The sequence below is a fragment of the Hyaena hyaena genome, unplaced genomic scaffold (assembly GCF_003009895.1).
Source record: "Hyaena hyaena isolate Hyena2069 unplaced genomic scaffold, ASM300989v1 scaffold_591, whole genome shotgun sequence".
In the NCBI taxonomy this organism is placed as follows: domain Eukaryota; kingdom Metazoa; phylum Chordata; class Mammalia; order Carnivora; family Hyaenidae; genus Hyaena; species Hyaena hyaena.
Genome location: NW_024081224.1, coordinates 1,213,276 through 1,240,327, shown reverse-complemented (window position 1 = coordinate 1,240,327; position 27,052 = coordinate 1,213,276). Strand labels below are relative to the sequence as shown.

Sequence of the window (27,052 nt, the reverse complement as noted above, 5' to 3'; positions counted from 1 at the left end):
TCGTTTAAGACGGACGCTGAGGACAGGCCCTCAGCGCTGGGCTGCCTCGTCCAGCAATGAGACTCCTGGCGTCACTGGTCGTGGCCCCAGTCAGCCCGCAGAGCCAGCTCCCAGCCGCCCCATCCCCTAATGTATGGGGACCAGTGGCCATACGTTTACACGTCCCCTCCCCCCCCCCCCCCCCCCAGCGCGGGGGCACTTACTACTCACTTAACTACTCGCAGAGCACTGGCATGGACCTCTCTATGCACAAGGAACGGTTTGCTTGGTTGTGGGAAAGAATTTCCCGCCTGGCAGGTGGGGACCGGGGAAGGGAAGGTGGGTGGCCGGGAGGACCCTGACAGTGATGCTGAGAATTCAGAGACCAGACAGCCAAACAAGGGTGAGTCCCCACGGTTTATTACGGAAGCCTATAAAAGAGCCAGGGTGAGTATTTCCAAAATCACAAAATGCACAACATTCATTTTTTTTAATATGCAACATGGAATATTATATACAGATTAAAACCACATGACAGCGAAAACACTCACACGGCACCAGTTTCATATCAAAACAGAACACACAAGTGCTTTCTCAATATTAAAACAACTGTGATAAAAACATATTAATATTTTGAACCATGTTTACAATAGAGAAAAAATCCATATTTTACTAAATAACAAATATTTACCAGCAAAACCTTTATACTAAATATCTATTTTGAATTATAACAAAAATAGTACTTATAATAGTTTATAAAGACAGACACAAAATTATAACATTTATGAAAAAAAAGTTTTGGGTATAAAATAATATTATAGTGATCCGGGCAGGGTCAGGATGGTGCCCAGTTCACAAATGCCAGCGCCCAACATCGAAAGTGCTTCAGTCTGCAAGCCCGTGGCAGGAAGAGTGTTGTGGGGTTTTGTCTTTTTAAGGTCAAGTTACGATAGTTAGGAATGGTAAGTGAGGACACATCACCCATCTAGCGCTACCCACAGAACCTACACAAGAAACACGCGGCACGGACAGACACAGAGAGGAGAGAAGGCTGAATTTCAACATAGGAACCCTCCGGTCAGCCAGTCAAGAGCTTCTTCGGTTCCCTTCTTGTTGGCTTTGAGACCCAGCAGAGCAAATTATCCTTTCTCCTCGCAGGGACCCCCTCAGCCTTTCCCTCTGCCCCTCCCAGGCTGGTCACCCCAACAGGAGGCCGCTGACGCCTCCCAGAGCCCTCCAGCGTGCCCCACCCCCGCCCCCTGACCGGGGCCAAGTCTGGGGGGCTTCCTGTCTGAAGTAGCACTTTACTGCACTCCTAGATGTTCAGTCAAAAACGACTGGTGCAGGGCAAGCCGGGTCGGCTTAACAGAGCAGGAACTTTCCAGACGCTGGGTTTTTTTATGGGTAACAAATTCTGGTGCACCGTGCAGCTATTTTGCAAGCTTCGATGAGTCTTTACACATTTTTGCCTGTTTTTCAGAATGTGTGAGTTGGGGGGAGGGGGTGGAGGTGGATTGAGAGATTTTGCTAATTTTTTAAAAATGCCTTTTTGCCAACGATGTCTGTTCCGTGCTGTTTTTTTTGTAGTGAAAACGTAGGAACCGAATGAAACACTTGAGAACAGGGGTTACAGAGCAGTCGGCCAGGCGTGCACCCGTTCCCCTGAAGCCGACCACAGGGGGTGTGCGTGGGGGCGGTGGGGGGCCGGCAAGCACCATGAGGGGGCCCCTCAGGGACCCCAGCAGCCACTACTACAGAGAGGGAACTGGAGGGAATGGCATCCCGCACTCTTCTGTGTGCTTTTGATTTTCTTGTAAAGACGATTCACTGATTTTATAACATCAAAATCCAATAGAGAAAACACGGAAAGCCAAGAAAAATCTGAAAACGGACAAAATCACCTAGCGGCTCACCAGAGACCCGCAAAACCATCCCCGGGAGGCATCCCAAATTGCCAACACTCAAAATGCCACTGGCAGGAGCCGCTCGTCTTTCCCCCAGTCATCCCCTGACCGGCCAGTTTCCAGCCAAATCACTTCTGACAAATCGCACGTACCCTCCTCCTCAGCTCTGCAGCCGCACCCCGTGCAGCTGCCTCGAGACCACAGCAGAGGACCTCCTACGCTCGCCTCCCTTTGCTTTCATCTTGTCCGCACACCTCTGAGCTACGCTAAGCGGACAGTGGCATAGGGGTGGGAAGGACTTCAGGACATCTTTCCTAGGGCAAAGGGCCAAGGATGAGGGTCAAGGAACAGACAACAGAGGGCCTCGCTCCCTGTCAGAAGAAAGAACCCGTATACATCCCCATGCTCACTAGGAGGAGTGGGGGGCACCGGGGTGAACAGTGGCCAAGCAAGAGCTTGTGGCAGCCTCCAAATCCCCACGTGAACAGGGTTTCTGACAGAGCAGGGAGGGAGGCAAGGGGCCGTTTCACCACCACCACCAAGGGGCAAAGGCAGAGGCACTGGACTTCACCCGGAGAGTGAGGCTCTGAGGTTGAACCCACAGAAGGTCTGGAGCCCGCGGGTGGAGGATGCATCATTTGCAGAAGCCCTGCCCTAGACAGCTGGGAAGGAGGCTAGGGGACAGAAGAGATGCTTGTGCCGGTCCCCAGGAATGCCAAGATTCGGTTGTATCAGTGAATAAATATGGGGGTGGGTGGGGAGGGTCTGGGCGGGGGGAGTGGGCAGCCCATGAACCAAAGGCCTTGGGCGTGTGTGTAACAGGGAAGTGGGATGGGCTCAAGGCTGCCTGGCAGGAAGGTGAGGATGTCAGTGCGCATGCCCAGGGCCACCAGGGAGGATGCTGGGAGGACAGGGCCTGCGGCTCCTTTGCCCCAAGGTCAGAGAGAGAAAAAGTAGCAGCAATAGGTAATTTCAAATGTCCAAACTGGCAAAAGGGTGGGGGCCCTGCAGGCTGCTTGTAGCCCCCCACGCTATGAAGGGTGACTTGTGTTCTATTACCCAGTATGCTATTCCTGGGCGGCCACGCCAGGAGGGGCACTCCAGCAGTCTGAGTCAAAGCAGGAAGCGGGGGGGGGGGGTGCTGAAGAGAGCCCCAAAGGGGACATCTCTTTTCCTCCCTCCCCCTCAACCACCCGTCCTCAGACTAAAAGAGCCCAAAAGAAACGGGAGAGGTGGGACCAGCTCAGAATATTACAAGCAAATGCTACAGCCAAGCCACTGACTTTTAACACTGTATGGGCATGCAGAGTGCCCCGCCAGGCCCTTCCCAGAAGCTAAGCCGGTGGGACCTGGAGGGACTGGAGAGAAGTAGGAGCCAGGAGAAGAGCCCTTCCCTTGGAAGGATGGGGCCCTTCTGGCTTTGGGTAGGGTTGGTTGGGGAGGGGCAACAGAGGAGGGTAAGGTATGGGGGGCCGCTCCCCCTTCCCCACATTCCCGCCCCTCCCACACACAGGTTTCGACCCTTCTGGTGCCTCCCACCACCACCACCACCCCAGGCCTGGCTGGGCTGAGGTGGGGGTATGGGCTAGACGCATTTAGACTGTGGCGCTCAGCATGGCCTCTGTCTCCGGCAAGATCTTGTTCTGGTTCGAGTCCAGGCCAAAGAACTTGACACTGAGGCCATCCACCGGGTGCAGGACAGGGACCAAGGTGATGCGGGGGAAGGTCCGGGTGGCCAGCTCAAAGCGGCTCGTGCTAGCCAGCTCCACCGCCAGCACCTTCAGGAACAGCTTGGCCAGATGCTTGCCCAGGCAGGTGCGGACACCGCCGCCGAACGGGAGGTAATGGAAGCGGCCATCCTTGTCTTCGCTCCGTGCCTGACCAAAGCGGTCTGGATCGAACACGTTCACGTCTTTGAACACAGGCGCCGTGTCGTGGGTATCCCGGATGCTGTACATAACACTCCAGCCTTTGGGGATCTGAAAACCCTGGAGGCAAGACAGAGGCAGGGGTGAGGTATGGTGGTGAGAGCCACAGGGGGTCTGAGAGGGCACGACTTCCTTCCTGCCTGCCCCCCAGCCCAGATGTTTCTAGAGACCCCCCCACTGTGGCCCTCCCTCCCCCGACAGCTTCCCCCTCAGCATGTTAGTCCTGTCTCTTGTTTACAGATGTCCACATGCAACTTCACAGACGAACCCAGGCTGGCTTCGTCTGACCCCGCATCTGGGGCCGGATGTCTCCCACGTGACTAAGGTACCTCGGCCAGAAGGCTGTTCTCTCCCATCAGCCAGCCCCCACCCCCAAGGCAGTGTTCCCACGGGTCCCCAAAAGCCCCAGCCCCGCGGGGCCCAGCCTCACATCAAGCTCGAAGGTCTGCATCACGGTACGGTAGCCACCAGAAATAGGTGTGAAGAGGCGCATGACCTCCTTGATGACGCAGTCCAGGTAGTGCAGCCCACTGAGCATGTCGAGGCGCAGTGTGCCCTCACAAGGGCAGCCACCGCTGTGCAGGATGCCCTGGGCCCGCAGCTCCTCCCGCAGCTTCTCCAGCACTGGGGGGTGCTTCAACAGCTGCATGATGAGCGACGTGCTGGCGCTGGCAGTGGTGGCGTAGGCTGCGAAGATCAGCTCCAGGGTCCCGTCCTGCAGCGGCAATGAGAGACGCGTGGTCGGTGACGCAGCCAGGGCAGCCCCGCTCCGCCGGGCTCTGTGCCCCAGCTCAGCTAGCTGGGCCCCACCTCTGAGCCGCGTGTCGCTGCGGCATCTGGGCCTCAGTGGACTCAGGTCACGTGGCCAGTCCCCTGGCTGGGCAGGAGAATTGGCTGCTACAGCCCAGGGCAGAAGCTCTAGCCTGGAAGTCCCTTGGGGCTGCTTCTCACTCACTGCTGGATTCCAGAGCCAGCCCCAGCGGGCCTCATCAGCGCCGTGAGCTCACAGAAGGGAAAGAACAAATCCCAAGGAACCAGGCCTGGTGAGGTGAGCAGTGGGGGTCTACACCCGGTGTGGCGAGCAGAGGGGGGTCTACACTGGGGCATTCCAGCTGGCAGCCCCAGGTGACCTGGGACCATGCCCATGGGGACATGTGCTGGGCTGCGGGGAGTTGGCCCCCAAAAGACTCAGACCCCGCCAAGGTTCTCAGGGGAGCAAGACACCTGGGCAGTGGGTGCCCCAGGGAAGGGTCTCAGCAGGCCATCTCGTCCCGAACCCTGTATTTTACAAATGGAGGCCCAGAGAGGAGGGTGAAGGGACCTGGGTTGCTGACTTGCCATGGCACCACCTACGAGTCACGACACTTCTTGTGAAATGGGAAGATCACTGGAGCTTCTAACGGCTCGCCAGGGGGAAAGCTGGAGCCAGACTAGTGGTGAGCCCAGACAGAGGGGCTGGAGGGGTGTGCAGCAAGTCTCCAGGGGCACCTGGTGGCATGTGGGTGGCAGAGTGGAGACCAGGATGGGTTCATGAATCCCTCCTCAGGGGGTACACCCCCTATAAAGGGGTGGGCTGGAAGCCCTTCTTGGAAGCCAGGGGGCAGTCATGGTGCTGGCAGCCTAACTGGGTTTAGCGAGTGCCACACAAGCTGGGAGACGGTGTCAAGTGCCACCAATTTGAAAAGGCTGGTGGGATGGGAGGAGACCTGAGTTAGGCCCAAACCTCCCTGCTCTTCCCCAAGGACTGAGGCCACCCTCAAGCAAGTGGCTTCCCTTCTGGGGACCATGAAATGCACTGAAATGGTGAATACTGGGCAGTGCAGAGGGGCGAGGGGGTCAGCGAAGCCTCTGACACCAAATGTGTTCAGAAGGGGCCAATTTTCAGTACCTTTTCCTAAACGGTAGATGGGTTTGTGGGTGGGATGGAGAGTGTGGGGCCTGCTCACTACCAAGACTGGGTGCACAGACGCTGGGGTCGGGGCCTGAACCACCCGCTGTGGATGCTTCTTGTCTTCCCCATCAGACCGTGCACACTAAGCAGACAGGGACACGGTCTCTTTTCTGGTTGAGGGCCCCAGCCCCGTGCAGTGATGGCCACCATAGCCGGTCGGGGACAGTCCCTGTGGGCCGAGAGCAGAAGGGACAGAATCAGAGTATGGGGCGCTTGCGCTGCCCACTGGGGAGGCCGCCCCCACCTTCAGCTCCTGCATGGTCATCTCCTTCCCGTGCTCCTTGCTGCTCTCAATGAGGATGTCCAGTGCATCCGAGTAGTCCTTGCCCTGGGTGCACTGCAGCTTCTCCCGGATTGCCTTCTCCAGGCCCTTCTGCAGGATCTGCCGTGCCTGAATGCCCTGAGGGGAGAAGGGGGCCATCCGGTTACCAAAGAGGAAGGCTGGGAAGGCCACCAAGAGGAAGGTCACTCAAGGCTGGGAGGGGCCCGGAAAGGACTCCTCTGAGAACCTCCCACCTGAGCTGCAGAGACCAGCAGATGGAGGCTCCACCCCTGTCCTTCTGCAGATACCTCCCCTCTGTCTGTGTGACCAGCGAGTGTCTTAGTGGGCTCCCTCCAAGTGGGCTCATGGATGCCCACCTCGTCTCCTCCCAGGCCCTGGGTGCTCACCCGTCGGTAGCCGCTAAAAGGCAAGTCGACAGGCAGGGAGAAGACGTTCTCAACAAACTGCTGGTAGACTTCGAAGAGGTGGCCAAGGTCCTCTTCGGGGATGCTGAAACCTAGCAGCACACGGATAGCCATGCGGAAGGTGAGCTTCTGCGCCTCCTGGTACACATTGATGGCCTCAGGGCGACTGCTCCAGGCACGAAGCGTGTCCTGGATCACCAGCTGGATCTTGGGCAGGTAGCTCTGCAGGGCCTCTTGACTGAAGATCTTGGAGAAGACCTGGAGGGCAGAGGAAGTGGCAAGAGGTGCTCGTGCGGCCCACATGGCTCCCACGAGGCCCCACTGAAGCACGCACCCAGGGCTGTGGCCACAGAGACTCTGGGTCCTCCCTCCAATCAAGCTTTGCTTTCCAGCTCTAGACAAACACTTGCTGGCTCACCTACCTCCAACCCTCTCCTCTGGCTGTGCCTTGGGGCACAGACAGGGGAAGGACAGGATTGAAGCACCATTCGTGGACACTTTTATTCAAAGGCAGGACCTCCCATGTCATCACATGGAGATGTGAGCTACCCTCTCCTTTCCTGACGCCCAGAAAAGCATGAGCTCCCAACAGTGGCAAAGCTCTGTGGACTGAGCAATCCAGCCACCAGCCGGTCTGCAGGCGATGTGGCTGCATGAGCTTTGGGGAGCTCACAAGCGGGTGCTGGGCAGGGCTGCAGAGGAGCCAGCCCCTCCATGGCAGGGACCCGTTCCCAAACTCCCAGATCACAGGGCAGAAGCCCCCAGGAGAAGTGCAACACAGGTGCAAGGACTGGCTGAGGAAGAGGTGGAAAGCAGTAGGTGACTCTTCTTCTCCGCTGATAGGAGAACAAGGAAGTCTGAGGCTAGACCGCAAGCAGGACTTCCTGAGACCAATTTGCTCTCATTCCCTGGGAAACACCTACTGGATGTAGATTCCAGGCAGTCTGTTAATAGCGGTGCCATCAAGATGTCTTCAATGTGGCCAGGCCCGAAGGCAGGGGGATGGGGGCAAGATTTTCCACCCCAAAAGATCACAAAGCCAAACAGAAGCCCTTTGAATTCCCGGCATCTTCCTGGTCCATTTTAAGTAGTCAGTGAGTCCCTCTTTCCACCTTCTCTGCTTCCATCCTCCTGCTTTCTCAGTAACACCCTCTGCCCCCTCCTTACCCAAATGCCCCAGCACAGTTTTCAGGCTGCTGCCCATGGTGTACAGGAGAGGGGAGAACGTTAGTTTGTTTACTGATTGCCTGTTGGTCCCTCATAACCAACACCCTCTGCCCCCTCCAAGAGTCCAGAGCAGAAGGGGGATACCCTCACCAACACCGAGGGAAAAGTCACTGGGAGAGGCAGAGAGGGGAGGCACGGCACAGCAGAAGGGGACAAATATTCCTCTAGTCCCCCTACCCTGCCCCACGCAAACCACACACACGCGCTCACCCTCCCTGCCTGTCCCCCAAACACAACCACCGCACAAACTGTAAATGTGAGAATTTCCCCTGCAGTCAGCTCGAGGAGGAAAAGGTAACATTTTCCTGGCCTCAGCCCTGCATGGCTAATGGGAGGGCTGGTTTGCAGAAATAACAGTGCTGGCCCTTCAGTGGCCCAGCCAGGCATTCACAATAGCACTTTCATTCCGAAATTCCCGGTGGGCAGACGGAGGGAGGGAAGGAGGCCGGTGAGGGGCAGAGAAGCCAGCACTGTTCAGGGCTGCTCCTGCTATTAAGGGACAGCTGAAATGTGAAAAGATGATGGGAAGTGGCCAAGGGCAGCCCGGGCCTGAATGGGTCACTCACACCTTGCTCAGTTGTGGGGGTCCCAGGAATTTCCAACGGAGGCTTCAGCTGCCACCTCCCCTTAGAGGGCTATGGATAAAGGCAGTGCTCTCTGCCTCAGTACCCCGCCCCCACCCCGTGTCCTCAGGAGTCCAAGTTCAGCTCCTGATCAGAGTCTTATGGGGTGGGAATGGGGCCCAGTCCCCAGAGCCCAGTGCTGGCCAACTAAGGGCCCTTACAAAACAGCAAAATGTTCATCAGGGAGGCAGAAAGATACTCTGTGGCTACCAGGTCTCGATGAGGAGACTGGAAGTGGGGGGAAGCAGGGAGCGGGAGGCCACACCTGGCCTAGGACCAGCCGGCCCAGGGCCAACTGAGGAGTACTGTCACGGAGGGGATGGGATGGGGGCAAGGGCTGGCCAGGCCCCCAGCACACAGGAGACCCGAGCCCAAAGGTGGGCATGTGGGGGGCGGGAGAACAGGGCAGAGGCCATGCAGACCTAGCCTGGTCAAAGTCAAAGCCAGCTAGGCTCTAAACTGCAGTGGGGTGATGGCTCTGCAAAGGCAGGCTGGACATCCAGAGATCTGAGTTTTAACCCACCAACTTAGTGTGTGATCATGGCCAAATCACGCCCCCCAGCCTCAGTTTCCTCATCTATAAAATGGTGAGGTTGAACGAGGTGACCTCTGCGGTTCCTTTCCATGTACAGAGCACGTAAGTTTCAATATCTATGTGTTCCAAAGTAGATGCCGTCCCCTTGAAAAAGTCCAGAATCTGGCACTGTGTGAGTCACCTGGTAAGTGCCAACCAGGACCCCCTGCACACACTCCACGCAGGCTACAGTGGCCCAGGGGGGCCATCCCAGGGTTACCAAAGGAGGCGCTGAGGACCCCCAGTGCACTCGAGGGAGTGGCCAGATGTCACCCACTGACAAGCCCTGCCCTGTCCTGCCCTGCCCTAAAGGTTACATCCCCTGCGCCCTCTAGTGATGGCCAGCTGAACTGCTCCGTCTCAAACCTTGGGGTCCAAACAGGGCAGGAGTGCCAACCTTTGGGGCTGAGCAGATGTACTCCAGGGTAGGGGGTCCACACGTCACCTCTAGGAAGACAGGGGTCCTTATGAGAAGCTGGGAATGACCCCCAGGAAACCCTCCACCACCCTGCACCTTCAGGCCTCTGGGCTGGGGCTTCTGTAAAGGGAATTACAGCCAGGTCCAGGGCTCTTTTCTTGACCTGGCCCCTGACTCACCAGTGGCAGCCAGCAGGTCACTGTCCTCTCTAGGGCTTAGTTTCCTCACTGGTTTCATGAGGGGTTTAACTGGATGTTCTCGGGTCCCTTTCCACCTAGCTGTCTCACCCATGATTCCTCTCAGAGCCCCTGAGGTGGAGAAAATGGCCAACTGAGAAGCAAAGGGAGACTGTAGGCACTCAGAACCCAAGGGACTTTGCTCAGAGGTCATCCAGCCCAGCGGTTCCACAGACATCAGGGCCTCCCAGGCACCAGGAAAACTCCCGGACCTCGTCTCTGGGTTGGTGCCCAGGATTAACAACGAGGGCACTTCCCACAGCGGAGGCAGCCCAGAAACCACCACCCACCACAAAGGCCAGGAGGAGGCGGAGGTGCTGGCCAGGGCACAGGGAGGCCTGGGCCACGTCGGGCGGGTGGGGTCAGGATTCGGGCACATGGGAAAGCGCCCAGCGGAGCTGCTCCGCGTGAAGAGAGGAAGGGCTCCCAGCCCCCAGAGCCGACTGCCCTGACCACAGTTGTAACAGGAGCCAGAGCTGCTTTGTTTCCCTCTGGGGCTTCCCTAGGAATTCCCAAAAGTGAGCCAAGAATGTTGGACAAAGGTCATCAGGAACCAGCTCTGGCCCAGGCCAAGCCCTGCAGAGGGAGCAGCAGGTATGGACTTCCCACCAGGGCTGGTGCCGGGAGAGAGAAGGCAGAGTGTCACGGGAGACTGGGGAGCTCCCGGGCACAGACGCAGTGCAGGACGGACTCTCGCCTTGGAGGGTGTGCTTGGAGCCCCCCCCATCAGTTTCTCCAGCAAAGCCACTGGCTCGAGGGTCTACATCCCTTGTTTTCTCTCTCCCCCCTGAATGGGAGGGTGTGGGGTGGGACACCAGGAGGCTTGTCAAGGCTCAAATCTTCTGTCACTGTTTCTACAAATGCTTCCCCCTCCTGCCTCTCACCTAGAGCCCCTGGGAGAGGAAAGGCACCCTGGAGCCCCATGAGCCCTGCCTGCTGACCCGCTCAGCCAGATAGCCTCCCCCTTCTCAGCTGGTGGCCATGGATGTACAGACGGACAGACAGCCTCTGGACAGGCAGCCCCGGGAGCGGGAAGAGTCAGAGAGGGAACCTACTCCTTGGGCCAGTGACTCAGACTGGGAGGAATGGAAGCGGCTGCCCGGGAGGGTGGGGGCCTGGGCAGGCCACCCCACCAAGCCAAGCCACCGGAGCCACGGCCTGCGGAGTGGAAAGAATAACAGAGGGCAGGCACCTCCGAGGCAGCTGTCCGCACAGCACAGGGGTGACGCCGAGGTGTGTACTTTAAACTGAAGTAAGGGGGGGGGAGGACAAGAGAGGACGTCATCTTCCCAGATGCCTGGCATTTCCACTGGGTCCGGACTTCACCTTGGCGGCCTCCTGAGCCAACCCCCTCTCAGCCCCTCTGCTTGGGAGAGGCCAGCCCAGACCCCCCCAGCCTGTGCATGCTTCTGGGTTCCCAGCACCTAGGGGAACAGAGGGTCTGTCCCCCAGTGGACTGTAGCTCTAATTCTCTCCCCTAACTCCTCTACCCAGGACAAATCATGTGGTGGAGAAAGGAGGGCAGCACTTGGCAGATACCTAAGCCAAAGAAAGTGAAAGTTTAGATTTGTCGAGACACTCATCCCTCTTCCAGCCACAGCAAAATCCCCTCAGAAAGCTGAGGCCCAATGGGGGAAGGGTCCTCCCAATGTCACAGTCCAGACATGACTGGCCACACCCACCAATGGCATGGAACCTCGTCTCCCGCCACTCCAAACCCCACCAGCCACCCTCTTACCAGTGCTGGGAGCTCTGAATTTATCTAAGAGCCCTAAGGGGACCCCTTCTTTATGGCCAAGTTTATTCTAAGGAAAAGGCCAGCTCTTCTGGCTACTATGTTCCTGCCCTCAGCATTTCTCTTCCCCTAGAGACACACTCTTAACCCCTGCCCTTATGCTGGGCCATCCTGAACATATACAGTGGCTGGCACAGGGGGCTCGGGGCCAGAGGAGACCCCAGGCAAATCTCCCCTCCCCCCGACCCCATCAAGGTTAGAATTGTCGTCTTCCAAGGCTGGAAGAGTGAGCAGACACCTCAGCCTCATAGCCTTGGATCCCTCCCTGCCCTGGGAGGACAGAGAAAGGAGGGAAAAGGGAGCGGGTGGACCCTACGCCCAGCCAGCCCTCCCGCCCACTGCCTGGCACAGGACAATTGGAGGGAGGCATCCACTCCCCGGCACCCTGGCGGCTGGCTGGCCATGGGCTTCCTCCCCCGTTGACCTTCAGAGAGATCCGCTCCTGCCAACCGCCCCCTCAGCGGCCCCTGCGCCCACTGGCTGGTGCTACAGTAACTTTTGAGTGAAGGACTTCTTGGGCTGGCAGAACAGAGGCTCTGTGCCTGTGCCATAGCGGGGCTGCCTGGCCGTGCCACCCATCTTCCTATCCAAAGCAGGTGGGAACTTCTGCCCTGAGCTGAGCCTGGGGAGACTTTGCAGCCAGAGGCTGTGCGCTGGACCAAAAGCCATCTAGAGCAAGTCTGGGCTGGCCTTCCCAAAGACCCCTAAATCCTCCTGGCTCCACACTCCTGCGGAAGCACTTCCTGGACTCTCCATCCCAACACAGGCTGCAGGATGCACAGGGTTTCTGAGAGGGGTGCAGCGATCCTGAGCCTGACCTCCATTCCTACCCAAAACAGGGTCCAAAGGCCCTGTCATTCAGGGGTGGTGTGTGGGTAGACAGGGCTTCTTAGTCCTCACCTCCAAAGCCTGGGGAGCTGCTCCCCCACCTTAGCCTTGGGTACAGAAGTCCCCATAGCCATGAGTCTGGGACGGATTAGCAGAAAAGCCATGCCTGCCATCTCCAGGACGACAGGACTTCAGGAGTAAGTGCATCCTCTGGGATGCTCTCCAAGTTTGGGGAGGGGTACTACTGTCTGAGGCACCCTGAGACTGCTGGCCCTCTGGTGCAAAAAGGCTCAGCCCTATCTCCAAAGGAAAAGAGGAACTGCCTGACTCTGGTGTGTGGGGCGTGCACTGGAGCTGTGCACCAACACCTCCTCTGTGTCTCTGACGCCCCTCCCCCCAGCCTTCCCTACCATACTCCATCCACCCTCTAGGGTAATTACCCCAGCCTCTCTGCACACGAAGAAGGACGACATCCCTCCTCCATTATCAGAGACACCCCAGACCCCTGGGGGAAGGGAAGTTACAAAAGAGAATGGACAGGGTCTGGGGTAGTGGCTATAGGGACACAGGCGTGGCTTTCCAAGAGAGGATTTTGTTAGACTGGGCAAGACTTTCTGGACTTTCTCCCTGGCAACCCCACCCAACTTGGCCCTAGACCACCAGGACAGCAGGGCAAACACCTGGAGTGCAGCGATGGCTATAAGGAGCCCCTTCCCAGCACATCTGGTCGGACCTCCCAGAGCAGGGGTGGGCCACCAGCCCCAATGGAAACAGTGACGCTCCTAGTTCCCCGCCAGCCAGGCCCCAGCACACCTGGGCTGTACTTCCTGTGAGTACATCCTAACCATGCCTGGGCCTGGCCCAGCGGCCTGCTCACCAGCCAGTTCCCTGACTACAGTGTGGACTGGATAAGGCATTGTGCGTGGCACACCCCCCACCCTGTCCAGGCTGAGTCCACTGGGCACTGGGGGCCAGCAGATTAGCCATTTTCTCTAGGACCAACATATGCCCCTGAATATTCATTCTGTTCTCTTCCCTCCAGCTAAGGTTCTACCTCTTGAGGCAAGGACGAAGATTGCCACTTCTGGGTCGATCTAATCCAAAGCCCTCAGTTTGGTTCAGTAAACCTAAGTTTATGGAAAATTGAATTAGGGAGATTTGGGGATGGGGTGAAGACCCTTTTGTCCACCAATTTACCATAGGACCCATACAAATGCCACATGGCAAGCAGACAACTAATACGCATAAGGAGAGAGCCCTGCAATTGGGTTCTCACACCTCGGTCAGGATGAACTGCTTTCTGGCCACTTCCCATCCCCAAGGAACTAGAGGATAGGGTGCCCCAAAGAGGAGGACCATCAGTGTCTCATCTGTGGCTCTCGGTGTCAGGGCCCCCACCCCTGCTCCATCCCCATTCCTTCCACCCCCTTCCTTCCCTGTGCTTGCCTCTGGCAGCACTCATTTGTGCCATCCCCTTCCCGCCTCCCAAATGGACATTGTGGGCCAAACCTTGGGGCTTTCCAGATGGGCCCTCCCCACCTGGAGGCCCACAGCCAAGTTAGGCCCAGGGTGAGTGGAGGCACAAGGCAACAGCCCTGCCCAAAAGCCCTCTGCATCCCCAGGATCTCACACTCTGGTCCTGATCCAGCCTTCTTCTTCCTCCCAGCATCTCCTGCCCACCCCCAACCACCAGCTTCTGGCAAGCCCAGGGGGGCAGGACTAAGTGGGGTTCTGCTTGGTGGCCCAGAAACAACTCAGCTCATGGATGCTTGTGTTGCATGCCCTGTCCTGCCTTTTCTTTGCTTCCTGACCTGGTTCAAGTCTCTCAAACTCGCCGAACCTCAGTGTCCCTTTCTGTACGAAGGGGGTAACTATTTTCTTGTCAAAGCCTCTATAAAGAAAAAATGAGGAAGCAGACCAATTCCTTGGAGCTGTGTTTCTGTATCTCAGGATGTCACCTCACTCTTTGGAACGGGCTTTGGGTGGAGTCATAAAGACTAAGGAAAAAGTAGTGTCCAGCACATTTTATAAGCCCCCTCCCCCTTCCGGAGCCTATAGCCCCCCCCCCTTCCAGTCACTCCTCATCTGCCCCCTGGAATTGTTAGCTGCTTCCTGCTCCAGTGAGGCAGATGGGGAAGACTCCTTTAGGAGCCCCTTTCCAGTACGCGCTTTATGGGGGGAGTAGGGGGAGCTGTCTCCTCCATCAGATTTTGCCTCCTTTTGTCTGCCTGTCTGCTATGGAGCACTACTCTTCGTAAGCAGTTCAGAGGACACCAAATACTACAAGATTAATTCCTATGTTCACAAAGACCACTTCACATAGGTTTCTGGCGGAGAGGGCTGTTCACCGTTGCCCGCCCCACCCCCACGCCCCCCAGACGCTGCCGCTCCTCCTGGAAGATCAGAGGCTGCCTCTTTCCCCCAGGTTTCAAACCTGGATGAGTCCTCTGACCCAATGGAAAACGCCGAGGGAGGGGAGGTCGCGCGGCTCCCCCTCACTGGCGGCTTTGAGCCCGCGGGCCGCCGCCCCGCCCGGCGGCGGCTCAGCTTTCGGGTTACTGCAGTTCAAACAGCACGTGCCGCCCGCGCTCCGAGCCGCGGCGGCGGCGGCGCAGCCCTGTGAGGGGGCGGGGAGGCTCGCTCCGTGCGCGCCGGCTCGCCTCCTCCGCGCCTCTTGCTGGCGCTCGGGAAATCCACAGGATAAACACCCACTTTCTCTTCCTCTTTATGGGAGGGGGTGGGTGCACTTGGATCCCCCGCAGCGCCTCCGCCGCCCTCCCATCCCTCGCCCTTCCTCCACCATGCACACTGGTTCGCGCAGTGGCGCAAATTTCATCTCGCCCCTCCCGGGCGAGGCTCTGCAACCGTTGCGCGCGGCGGTGCTCGGGCCCCAGCACTTGCCCGCGTCCACCTTAAGCAACCAGGGGCAGAAAGGCTAGGTTTGGTTTTAGAAAGATCCGTTTCCAGGCCTCGGGAGCGTGGACCACCATCTGCCCTTTTCTTTTTTCAGGTTTGCGGAGCACCGCGAGGACAGGCGTTGGTCGCCTTAGTCCCTGCACGTTCAAGGTCTCTCTAAATCACTTCCCTCACCCCAACCACCCGTTGGGCCTGGTAGTGGGAAAGGCATAGCTGGCCAACAAAGGGGAAGACCCAGCGGAGGCCTGCAGGCTCTCCATCCGAGACTGCAGACTTCTAGGCACGGAACTGCGGGCTCCTCTAGTGTACAAATGGGGGCGCAAATTCGAGTGGGGGCGGCCCCGGGGCTCTGTGATCTCCTTACCCCTGGGGCCAGGGCGGAGAAGAAGAGGGTCAGAGCAGGGTTGCGGGGTTCTGAACCCAGAGCTCTTACCTTGCGTTTGTTGCGGTGGATGTCCCCGATGGAGTTGGCCACTGTGTTTGGGCCCAGCAGCATGCGCGTGCTGCGTGGCCATTCAGTGCTTACTAGGTGGTGCTCGCCCATGAGGATCTTGCGCACGTTTTCTGCACCCGTCACGCGGATCAGCGGCCGCCCCAGCAAGTGCGTCTTGAACACGTTGCCATACTTCTCCCTCCTCGAGGACTGGAAGTCGGAACCCTGCGGGAGCCACGGGAAGAAAAAAAAAAAAACCTCTCTCAGAGCGTACATCTCCAGATGAGAGGTCCCGGAGGCCCAGTCTCAAGGGCCCGCGGGGGAGGGCCGGAGGACCCCGTTTGGGCCACCAGTCCCCTGCCACCCCCCTAACACACACACAAACACGCACGAAGGTTTTATTTTTCATAGCATAGCATGCACAAGAACTGGAAAGTAGGGCCTAGAGGATAATAAATAATGCAAGGAGGCGGGAGGCCCGGAGCACCCCTCGGGAGGGTGTTTTTTAGTAATGACTTGCGGGAGGAAAATGGTATCCCGGACGGCGGGACCCGAAGCTAGAGCCTCCGCCTCCCTCCCCCTCGCTCCCCCGCCTCACGCTTCGGAGCCTCTCGGAATAAATATTTCCAGGCTCTCGGCCACGGGCTGGCGAGACCCCGCGGGGTGGCCGCAGGCCAAAGATTATTTATAGCGGTGAGCGGTCGGTGCCCGGAGGCAGTCACTACAGAAGGGGGTTGGGGTTTCCTCCGTTCTCAGGGGTGGGCCGCGAAGGGACCCGGCGGCCCTCTGAGGGATCTGCAAGGTAGGGTCACGGGCCGAGAACCGCGACGTTCCTAATGCAACGTGCCGTGGGAATAACTGAGGAGGATTTTCGTCGCCGCCCAGGAGTTTGGAACAGGAGCTGCGAGGAAGGCGCTTCCCGCGGGGCGGGGCAGGGCGGGGTGGCCGTCACAGGTAACCGGATCCCCGGCGGCGGCAGCGGCGGCGCGAGCCCAGGACGCCTGGGCCCCGGCCCGGGCCGGGCTCTCCGAGGAGCAGGCTGAGCCGGCCCCCGCGCGGGTACCGGAAGCCGAGGGGACCTCCGAGGGGCGGGGGCAGGGGCGTCCCGCTCACCTTTGACGTAGGCACTCGCCACCCCACCCCACATTAACCCTTCTCCCGCCGGGGCAGCACCGGGTGGGAAGGGGAGGGGCGCCACCTGTCCGGCCGTGGCGCTGGGCCGCCCGTGCGGATGCGGACTCCAGACTTACCGAGTCACGCACCCCCGAAGGGACACCTCGGCGGTCCCCTTTTCCCAGGTCGGTCCCTCTCCTCACTTTCCTTTCTTTTACGGAAAAGTATTCTCCAACTAAATGTGTACACACCCCAGCACAGCCGAAAAGTGACTCTGCAGAACCCGGATCTCTAATCACTTTTCCACATGCGCCTCCGGCCCCGGCGCGCGACAGGGAGCGAGCCCAGAGCGCCCGCGCCTCCAGGAGGGGGGCTGGGCCGCGGGGGGACGCCACTCCACTCCCGGGTTGGCGGGGAGGGGAGACCTCCCGGACCCCGCCGCAGCTCTAGACCGCGTCTACCCCTTTAAGAGAATTCTAGGCGAGGGTGGAGGTGCGACCAAGGGGGGTTGAGGAGCGGGATTCCCTCCCTCCGTCTGCTATACCCGTCTCGCTCGCTCCGTCTGACTCTCCGTCTCTCCTCTCCTTCTTTTCCTCTGTTTTTCTTTTCTTTCGACACAAAAGTTGGGTTGTGAATTTTCCGAGGTCGCCGCCGCCTCTCTCCCGCCGCCCCCCTCCCGCCTCTGATCTGCCTAACTATAATTAAAGTGCGTTTTTTGTGGCATTAATAAAGAGTTATTTGTCCGCCGTTTCCACGGTCTTCACAAAGAGGACTTTCATAGGGGCGGCCGCTCGGGCCGCGAGTCCAATTTATACAAAAATGTTGTATTTTTAGCCCTAGGCTCTGTTTAGATGGCGCACGGTGGAAACGGAGAGCCCTTGGAGGTCCCCCCGTAAAATCTGATAAATGACTCCAAAAAAATAAAGCTGGGATTCAGAGGGCTCCCATTAACCCCTTCGGCGCTCTTCTACAGGCATCCCCCATTTCCCTCCCACGGTGGAGTCCAGGGCCCCGCCGGCTGATGGAGGGGACGCGTAGGCCCGCTTCCCTTTTCCTATCTTCTGTGCGGGTTGGACGCGGAGCCGCAAGGGCCCTTGTGGGATTCAGAGAAAAGGTCGGGGGGGACATTGGGTGGCAGAGAAAGGTCAGGAAAAGGGTATGGGGACTGACCACGGATTCCGCAGATTGGCTCTAACAAGACAGGAACCGATGCCCTTATGAGTTACTTTATTTCCTAAATTCTCGGCCAGAAGCCTAGACCACCGCCGCAGTTAACTCTTTAAGTGTGGCGGCTTGGGAGAAGCTCTGGGGATTTCTTTACGGAGGGTAGCCCTATTGGTTAAAGCGAACCCCTCCCCACTGCATGAACGACCCCAAAAGAGATGGGCCGATTCTGGGACTTGGGAAGACCACACCGCGGAGGAACCGCGCGTCCTCCTCCCCCGCCCCCCCCGCGCCCCCCCCCCCCGCTGCTGTCACTTGGCGCGGGGCGGGGCCGGGCAGGGTGGAAGTATGTGCGCGCGCGGATTGCACGCGTCTGTGAATTTCAAGCCTTGTTTTCGCACTTCTAACCCCGCCGGTCTACGCGTTCGCCTCCCGCCCCACTTCCCCCTCGCCGGGTTGTCTTCAGGACACTCATCCTTCCCTTAACTGCCATCAGCATCCTCCGGACCAACCCCGGTGCACACGCGAACGCAACACACTTCCCGCGGTTAACCAGAGGCGTCTCTCACCGCCCCCCACCCAAAAGAAAAAAACCCTGTGTGTATCCACTTGCAAAAGCGTTTGTCTAGCACTTGACGAGGTTAATTCCAGGTTAATCTCCCCGTTACCTTACCTGAGTCTGGTCCCCGACGCGCCCACCCCTATTATCACCAGCAGTGTTCGGTCTTGCTGCGTCTGGCGACAAACATGCACACACTCTATGGATCTCACACACCAATCCCAGGTTTCTCTCCCCTGCTACAGTGTCCCCACCCAATAAGTAAATAGACCCTTTTCCTTAAAAGCCAAGAACCCTCGAGTCTCAGGCTTTTCATCTTCCTTGGGTTACCTCCTTCCTTCCCCACCACAAAATACACAGACTTTCTCAGACCTTGGACCGGGGCAGTTGTGCCTAGCGCAGCCGACGACGCGTTGGGGAACACAGCCGGGGTCTTAAAGGGGCAATTCTGGGGGCCACTGACTCCTTCCTCTCCCCGACTCAGTTTTCGGGTCCCAAGGACACCGCCAGAGCCCCGGAAGCCTACGGCGACAGGGACTTGGAACACGAAGGGGAGGCGAAAGCGGCTCACGACCCGACGCCCCTTCTGGCCCGCATCGCGCCGGGAGCCCACTAGACCCCTGCTGGGTCGCCAGAGACTGGGGGAAGTCAATCTTTGGGGGCCCTCTCAGGTCCGAGGACCTCTCGTATCAGATTCCCAGAATTTGCGCACCGGGTGCCAGTGGGCTCCGAACCGCGCCGCGGGCGGGCAGAAGCGGCCCGGATGGCACCCTCGATGAGGAGTGAAGGGGCGGGGCGGGGACCCGTGCTCTCAAGCTCCCGGCGCCCCCTGGCCCGCCCGCGCGGCTCCCTCCGCCCCGCGCTCACCGCTAGCGGACCCCGGAGAGCATCGGAGCGAGCGCGCCCTTACCTGTAGCAGCCAGTGGCCGGTCTCTCCGATGAGCGGGAAGCCCATGGAGCCCTTGGGGATGGGCAGCTTGCAGCTCTTGTCGCGGGTGGCAGCCCAGCGGAGCTGCCACAGCTGCTGCGACACGGCCAGCAGCAGCGTCACCGACACCAGGCACGCGGCGAGGGTGGCTAGCGCCGACACCAGCTCAAAGCCCTCAAAGAGCATGTTGGCGGCCGCTCGGGGGATTGGCTGTGCCGGCCGCGGCGGGGGAGGGGAGGGCCGGATGAGAAGGGACCCGAGCGGCGGGGGAGGGGAGGCTGCGGCCGGGGGTCCTGGTACCTCCAGCCGAAACCGAGAAGGAGGAAGGGGCCAAGGGAAGGGGAGTGGAGGCTGCGAGGGGAGCGGAGAGAGGGAGGAGAAAAATTGCCTAAAAGAAGAGAGAGAGGAGACACGAGGAGACTCGGAGTGTAACTTTGTTTGTTTGTTTGTTTGTTTGTTCCCTTATAGCGGGCTTGGGGACTGCTCGAGGGTGGTTGAGATGAAGCCGTGAATCAAGCTGGTGGATTAGCTCTTCCCGCAACCATCACACTCGGAAAACTTTGGAAAACTTTGTCCAGCGGGAGCCTCTCTCGTAAGAGCTAGCGGAGAGAAAGTGCGATCGATTTGTCAAAAGTTTTCCCCTCAAATTCCTAGGTGGAAAAAAAAAAGGAAAAAAATTCTGAATCCAAAACTTCCAACGAACCCAGAAACTTTGGGGGCGAAAGGGAAGGCTCCCCGGCTGAGGCGAGTCGAGAGGCCCGAGCCCAGCGTCCCCGGGCTGCCCCGGGCGGCGCGCCGGAGCCGCAGAGCCGCCGCTGCACACCCCCTAGGCGGGCGCGGCTGGCGAGGCGGCGCGGCAGGCGCGGCGGCCGGAGCGCGGGTGCGGAGCCGGCGGGCCGCGGCCGGGATGGGACGCGGCCGGCGACAGAGCCCCGGGCGGGCGCTGGGGCGGCGGCGGCTGCGGCGGCGGCGGGCGGGCGGGCGGGGTGAGGCGGGGTGGGGTTGGGGGAGGAGGTGAAAACCCGATCTGGGCTATTGTATCAATTAAGAAAAGGCAATCCGTCCCGGGACGCAGTCTCTCGGCTCTGGAGTTGCTGCTGGGAGAAGAAAGGGGGAAAAAAAGAAAGGAAGGCAAAAGGAATGAAAGAGGGGGAAAAGCAGGAGGCAGGATTTCAGGGCTGGTGGTTTTAAAAGCTTCTCTCAATGTGAATTTGAGTCCAAAGCGAGGCGATGCGTGTGTTTATATAGAGGCGGGAGGCTGCGCCGTGGGCGCTCCGCCAGCCCGCCCCCCCACCCCACCCCCACCCCACCCCCACCCCCACCCCACTCCACCCCCCACTCCCGGGACCCACTTGTAGCCGCCGCAGGATCAAACNGCTTCTCTCAATGTGAATTTGAGTCCAAAGCGAGGCGATGCGTGTGTTTATATAAAAGCCGGAGGCGTGGTGAGAGGCCGGCGGCCGGAGCGTGTGAGCGCCCGCCGGCCTCCCGCCCCGCCCCGGCCGCCCGCCGCCCGCCGCCCGCCCGGGACCCACTTGTAGCCGCCGCAGGATCAAACTCAGTTCACCTCTCGCCTCCTCTTCCTTCTTGCCGGCGTCTCGCTGAGCCCGGCACCTACAGACGGACGAGAGGAGACACACACACACACACACACACACACACACACACACACACACACGGTGCGCGCTCGCTTAGTGCCCGCTTGGCTGCTAGGCTACTTCCCTCCCTCTTTTCCTCCCTCCCGGCCCCCGGCCCCCTCCTCCCGCCCCGAGCAGTCCCGTGTGGGCTGTCGCCCCCGAGGCTGAGGTCCCTGCCGGACTGCCCCCCCCCACCCCGATGGAGGGCCGCTGAAAGCCCCTGAACCTGTGATCAGGGTCCCCAGCTCCAATCCGGTGGAACCCTGCGGACTCCTATCTCCCGGGGCCCCTCAACCACCCCTCAACATTTGCCCCTCCCAATTCCCCTTAGCCGGGGTCCCCCATCTCCTATCCGGGCATCCCCAAACTCGGATGCGGAGGTCTTCCCCCCTCCCCCCCCACGCATATGTCTCTCATCCTAGGAGACGCCAATGTTTCCCTCTCTCAGTCCGCGTCCTGGACCGCTCACGACGCAGCCCTTCCTCTCGGACCCCCTAACTTTGTAGTGCCTTCCGCCCCCCGCAGCGCCGGAGGAACCCTGGGTGCTGGTCCGGGTGAGTGTCCCGCGCGGAGGACAAATGCGGCAGCCCGGGCACCCGGAGGCGGGAGGAGTCGGGTACAAACGTTCATTGATACAAATGAGTAAATAAACAAGCTGGGTGAGCGCGGCCACCTTCTCGGAGCCCGCCGCAGAGGGCCCGGCGCTCGTGCGTGTGCGAGGTGTGCGTGTGGCCCGGGGCCGCACCTGTGTGCGCGCGTGTGTGTCCTTGGGTCGGCCTGACATCTGTGGAGCTGGGTGGTGTGTCTGCGGGTTCGTGTGTTCTCTGTGGAGCTATATGCGTGTCTGTGCATCCGTCTGTCATCTGGCCTCTCCTCCTGCGTGTCTGTGATACATGGAGCTACGCGTGCCAAGCCCGGCACCGTCTAGCTAGTGCCTGGCTCGCCCTCTCCCGTAGGTCCTTCTCCCCCCGCACCCCCCCGCCCCCCAGCCCCCTCGTCTCTGCCGTTCACTCTCGCACTCCCAGAGCAGAAGTCTTGATATCCCACCTTCAGTTTAGGGTGGTGTGTGTGTAAACGAAACTAGACTCCCCTCTTAACACCTCCCCTGCACCCGGTACGTGTTCTATTTTAGAGTTCACTCGAAGAAAATGTGTGTGAGCGTCTAAGGTGCGAGCATATGTGCTGTCCCTCCCTGTAAGAGCGCTTCGGAGGTTGAAGTGGCGGCGGAGATTTGAAAGCTAGTCTCTGGCTTCTAGAGCTCTGTCATCTCGACTCTCACTCTCTGCCTTGGAACCCCACCTGGTGGACAGTTGTAGTACTACAGATTCAGGGGGAAGCAATTTCTGTTCCTCGGGCCCTCCATCTCCCTTCCTTGTGGAAGATTAGCCCAGAAGAGCCTGCGTGTGGGCTCCCAGAGGGCTCCTCTCCCACCCTAGTGCTCTCACGCTTCCGCCCCAGACGGCTTGGGGCCCAGATACTCACAAAGCTCCTGTGAGGACCACTGTAGCCCCAGAAATAACAGAGCTGGGGCACACCCTCAGGACAGGGAGATTTCACAGGACAGCCAAGTGGCCTGGGCACCCAAGAGTGGTGAGGCCAGCCCCACCTGGCTCCCCATGTGGGGCTGAAGCTCAGTGAGGTTGTTGAGACCCCACTGTTTTGGAAGCCCCTAAGAACCTAGCCTGCCTCCGAGACACAGCACTGGCCCCAAGGTAAAATGGGCAAGATGACCATAGGGAACCCACCCGTGAAGACATCTATCTCTGAAAAATGGATACACACACACACACACACACACACACACCTGTGAAACGATGGACACATAGTCTTATCGAGATACAAACTGCTGCACAGGCAAATGGTGAGTGCACACACATAAGAGGAAGGCACATACACTCAGAGAATCGTAGTCAACACATTCACACAACCCCCACCTCCCAGCCACCAACCTCAGAGGTCCACAAAGGTGTCTTGCTCTGCCGGGAACACAGCCCCAGAAACCATTGTCTCCCCTGTCCCTGCCCATACTCCTGGAGATGGCTTTCATGCACTTTCATCCTCCCCTCCCGTTCAGGGTCAGAGTGGGAGTTGGGAGGGGGCCTGGGGAAGTCATTCCGAGTCCTCTTTGTTCAGCCACCAAGTGGGGTCCTGGGGAATGTCCACAGAGACAGCACGGCCCCACAACAATAGTTGCTGGATTTCCTAATTGGAACCATCTCTTTGCTCAAATCCCACCAAGCACTTAGGACAAAAGAGAAGAAAAGCCATGGTGGTGTGATTTTCTAGGACAGGCCAGAGATGCTGGGGAAAGTAGGAACGCTAGGTCTGTGGAGCAGGCTTGCTCGGAGCGGCCAGGACAGAGAAGGGTCAGCTACCATCTTCAGCAGTCGGATTCCGTCAGAGGACATTCCTTCATCCACCTCAGATGGACTTCTGACCCTGGCCCCAGACCTCAGTCTGACCCATCACCCTGACCTAAAACAAGCCCCTGAGCCTAATTCCAAATTGACCCTTGATCCTGGTCACAGATGCACCCTGCCCCTGGCCCCAGACTGAACCCCTGTCCTCTCTAACATCACCCAACCCCTCCTTTGGCCAAAGGAATGTGGCTGGCCCCTTGTGGACTGCCCCAAAGGTGGGTCACAGCTCAACCCATGAGGCTCAGGGAGCAGGAGTGGGCTATCAGACAGAATATTTTTCTCACTCTGGCCTGTGAATGATCTGCCTATTACCCCATAAGTGTCCCTCTCCTTCCAGGCTGGCTGCTGCTAGTCTCACAGAAACGCCTGTAGACTCCCCCACCCCCACCCCATCTACCATCCTTTTCCCCGGGGCACACCCCAGGGTACGGGCTATTGCCTGCAGTCCTCTGAAGCCTTGGCTCACAGCTTGTGTCTCATATCCCTGTAGCCTTCAGGCACCTGGAAATCAGTGGAAAAGACGTGATGCCAAAAATCAGTCATGGCGATGCGGGTTCAGAAGGAGCTCTGCATGGATGGACTTTGCAACGCCTGGCAGGAGGGGCGGGGGAGCTCAGGCTGTGGGCGCTCTTGGAATACGCAGACCGTGGGCAAGACAAGCCCTCACCTCGGGCTCAGAAACCACCCATCTCCGGGGGGAAAATCTGTCCCAAGGCCTGCTCCTCATCAGAGCACAGAGCGCCCCAGGAGTGTCCTGGACTTTCTATGCCCAAAGGGATGGAGGCATTGCACCTTTCAAATCCCTCTTATATGTTTGCAGCCCACAGAGCCCACAGATCTCTTCTGTGGCACTCTTTTATTTCATCTCCATAGAGCCCCGTGAGATAATGCTATTTTTAGATATGAGATACACATATTACTTTTTGTACTGATAAGAAAACTGAGGCCCAGAGTCCCTCCACCCATCCCCACTGTGCTGTCCTACTCAGTCCTCCCTCAAGTAAGCACACAGCCCTGGGAGACTTGAGATCCTTTCCCACAGGGCAGCTGCCCCGTTGTTCAATGTCCATTCTGACCGTTCAAGCTGACAGAAGAGGGAGTTGTCGATTTTACACTCAATTTTGCATCATTCGGGCTTGAATTTTTAAAAACTTACACTTAATTACTTTCTTTTCCCTAAAACTACCTCCGCTTCCTCTAACCAGAGCCAAAGGCTATCAGTGACCAGAGAGCAGAGACCGGGGAACAGGGGCCAGGAAGCAGAGCTGGCATTCAGGGGTCTACAGCGTTTATGCAAAGCCTTCTAGGTCTCCCGGCTTGGACCCCGGTAGTCTAGCCGAAGGGATAAAGCTCAGAACTTCACCTCAGGGAGTTCTGTCGGCTTTTTGCCCCATCCCGTCTTGCTGGCATCCAGGAGTCCTGGGAAATCAGCTCTCCACTCCCCTTCTCCCTCTCCAGGCCGCAGGCTGGTCCTCATTTCATCCTGAGACCGCTCAGTACATGCCTGCCGGTGGCAAGGTCCCTTTCCTGAAACACCCCAAATCCAGCGGGGAAGCAACCTTCGTTTCCTGCATAGCAGGGGTCCCACCGGGGACACCGGCTCCTGCTCAGACATCCTCCACCGCCTTCCACCTTTCGAGAACTGCAGCGGAAACAGCTACTCCAACGGTGTCCCTTTGGCCCTGGGTCCCAACTTGCCGCCCCACATAGTCATCCCCGAGGCCTGCTCGTCCACCACGTCCCACTCTATGCCCTCCTTCCGGAGCAGGCACGGCAAGGCCAGCAGTGCCTCTCCAGTGCCCAGTCCTCAAGGACAGTTTAGAGGACGCTCCCTGACTGTGCCCTGGCTATTTTGAAGGAGGCGGGGGACCCTCCGGTCCAGGCTTGTTAGGGGTGGCGAGTCAGCCCGGCTCTGCTTGAAAATCACCTTGGTGCCATGAATGCTGCCTTTCTAGAGACCCTGGGAACTGAATCCTCGTCAGTCCCCCTTCCTCGCGGTTTCAGAGTCTCTGAGGCTGTTGTTTAGAACATTAACAGACCCCTTCCAAACCACCACCTGTGGGAGTCCCGCCGGCCCACCCACCTCTTTGGAGGCGCCATCGGGCTACTCATGACACTGGGGAGCCGAGCTGATTCTGGACTCCAGTTATTTATTTCTTAAGGGCTTCTCTCTTCTTTGTCCTTTAGTGTGATTGCTCCTTCCTGCCCCGCCCCCAGGTATCCCATCATCATCGGCTGTCTGGATTTTTAATTTTTTTTTAATTTTAGTTTTGTCTCACAGATAATGACCCCTGTCCAAGGGTCTCTCCCTGCCAGTGTCCGATGCAGGCACAGCCTGGCTCCTCACTCCTGACCTCCCAGAGACCCCCGGCTAGGAGGGAGCCCCTCACCCACCCTCTTGCGGCCCTGGGAAGGGGAGGCCCTTGGGAAAGAAGTTTGCTGCTTTCTCCTTTGCCTGAATAAGGAACGCGCCTCATCTCATACCTCTTCTCAGAAATCTCAGCTTCAGAGACTTGCTCCAGAAGGAATTTTAAAAAGAAATGGAAATACCCCCACCCTCCCCTGTCAAAGCCCCCATCCCCATCCCTTTTCCTCCCACCCCACGCCCAACCCAGAAGAAAGCAACCCAGAAAGGGACTTGCCGATGGAGAGAACGGGGTAGGTACGAGGAACGCAGCTGACAGCTGTGTCCAAATCGGCACTGCCTGGAAAAGAGTAGCCTGCCTGGTGGCGATGGGACACCGGCAGTGCCCCAAGCTGGCTGTGGCTGGCACGGACACTGCCGCAGCGATGGCGTTCCCTCTGGCCCGGGGAGCCAAGAGCCCTTTATAGCCTGAGACCTGCCCTGGCACCGCCCACTGGGCGGCTGCAACCAGGCCTGCAACCAGGGGAGTCGCTGGGAGCTGGGAGGGCATCCGCCCCAGGACCCCAGGGCCAGGCCCCCACGCTCCAGACTCTGGGATTCCACCTCCTCCCATCCCAGGCAACTCTATGTCCTGGTATGTGCATGAGACTCTGTGTGTGTGTGTGTGTGTGTGTGTGTGTGTGTACGCGCGCGCGCGCTCGTGCTTAAACGTCCATTCAAAGACCTCAGATCTCTTTCCCTCAGCCTCTTTCTCTGGCAGTAACAGTTTTTGAAAGGATGGGGAGAGCAGTGTGTTTCTGCTCAGTTTATCAAATTACACTCAGTGACAAAGGACTGAAGTGCATTTTCTTGAAGGCTTGACAATTGGGATCCAGGAAGAGAAAAGAAAGCATGACAGAGAACCCAGAGCTTTTGTGGAAGGTAGAACACCGATATGAAAGGCAGGGGATGTGGTTGGGTGGCTCTCAGTGAATTTGCCTTCGGGTGGTTTGGTGTTAAAAACTGCTTCCCCCCCACCCTCGACCTAAGCTGCACGGATCCCACGGATCCCAGAAATTGCAAGATTGTTGATTTTTAAAAGGAACAGTGTTCATTTTCACATGGGCTGAGTCAGACAAGTTGGAGCGGGGCTTTCTCCTTCCAGGACTCTCTACCCCGCCCCGCTGCTGGAGAAGCCTTCTGGGCGAGGTGGCTCAGAGAGGTGCAGGGGCCTCTGCACCCACCCCACCCCCAACTCAGCCTGTGCAGCCAGTTTCCCTTTAGGGGTCTGGTTAGGAGAGGGACGGGGCATGCTTTTCTCTTCCAAAGTGCCATCCTGCCCCCGAACTCTGAGTATTGCTAGATGGAGGATGAACTGTCAGGGCAGC

The 27,052-nt window shown here is 58.6% G+C and overlaps 1 protein-coding gene across 1 annotated transcript; it reads right to left on the bottom strand.

Moving 5' to 3' along the window:
• Nucleotides 1–377: 377 nt before the first annotated feature.
• On the bottom strand, nucleotides 378–19,652 carry LOC120248510 (cytochrome P450 26B1). Its single transcript, XM_039256885.1, has 6 exons — nucleotides 19,246–19,652; nucleotides 15,500–15,724; nucleotides 6,432–6,707; nucleotides 6,007–6,162; nucleotides 4,242–4,526; nucleotides 378–3,871 (listed from the first exon to the last, which is right to left on the bottom strand). Exons 1-6 carry the CDS (start codon nucleotides 19,447–19,449, stop codon nucleotides 3,479–3,481), a joined length of 1,539 nt encoding a protein of 512 aa, XP_039112816.1. The 5' UTR covers nucleotides 19,450–19,652; the 3' UTR covers nucleotides 378–3,478.
• Between the last annotated feature and the right edge of the window lie 7,400 nt (nucleotides 19,653–27,052).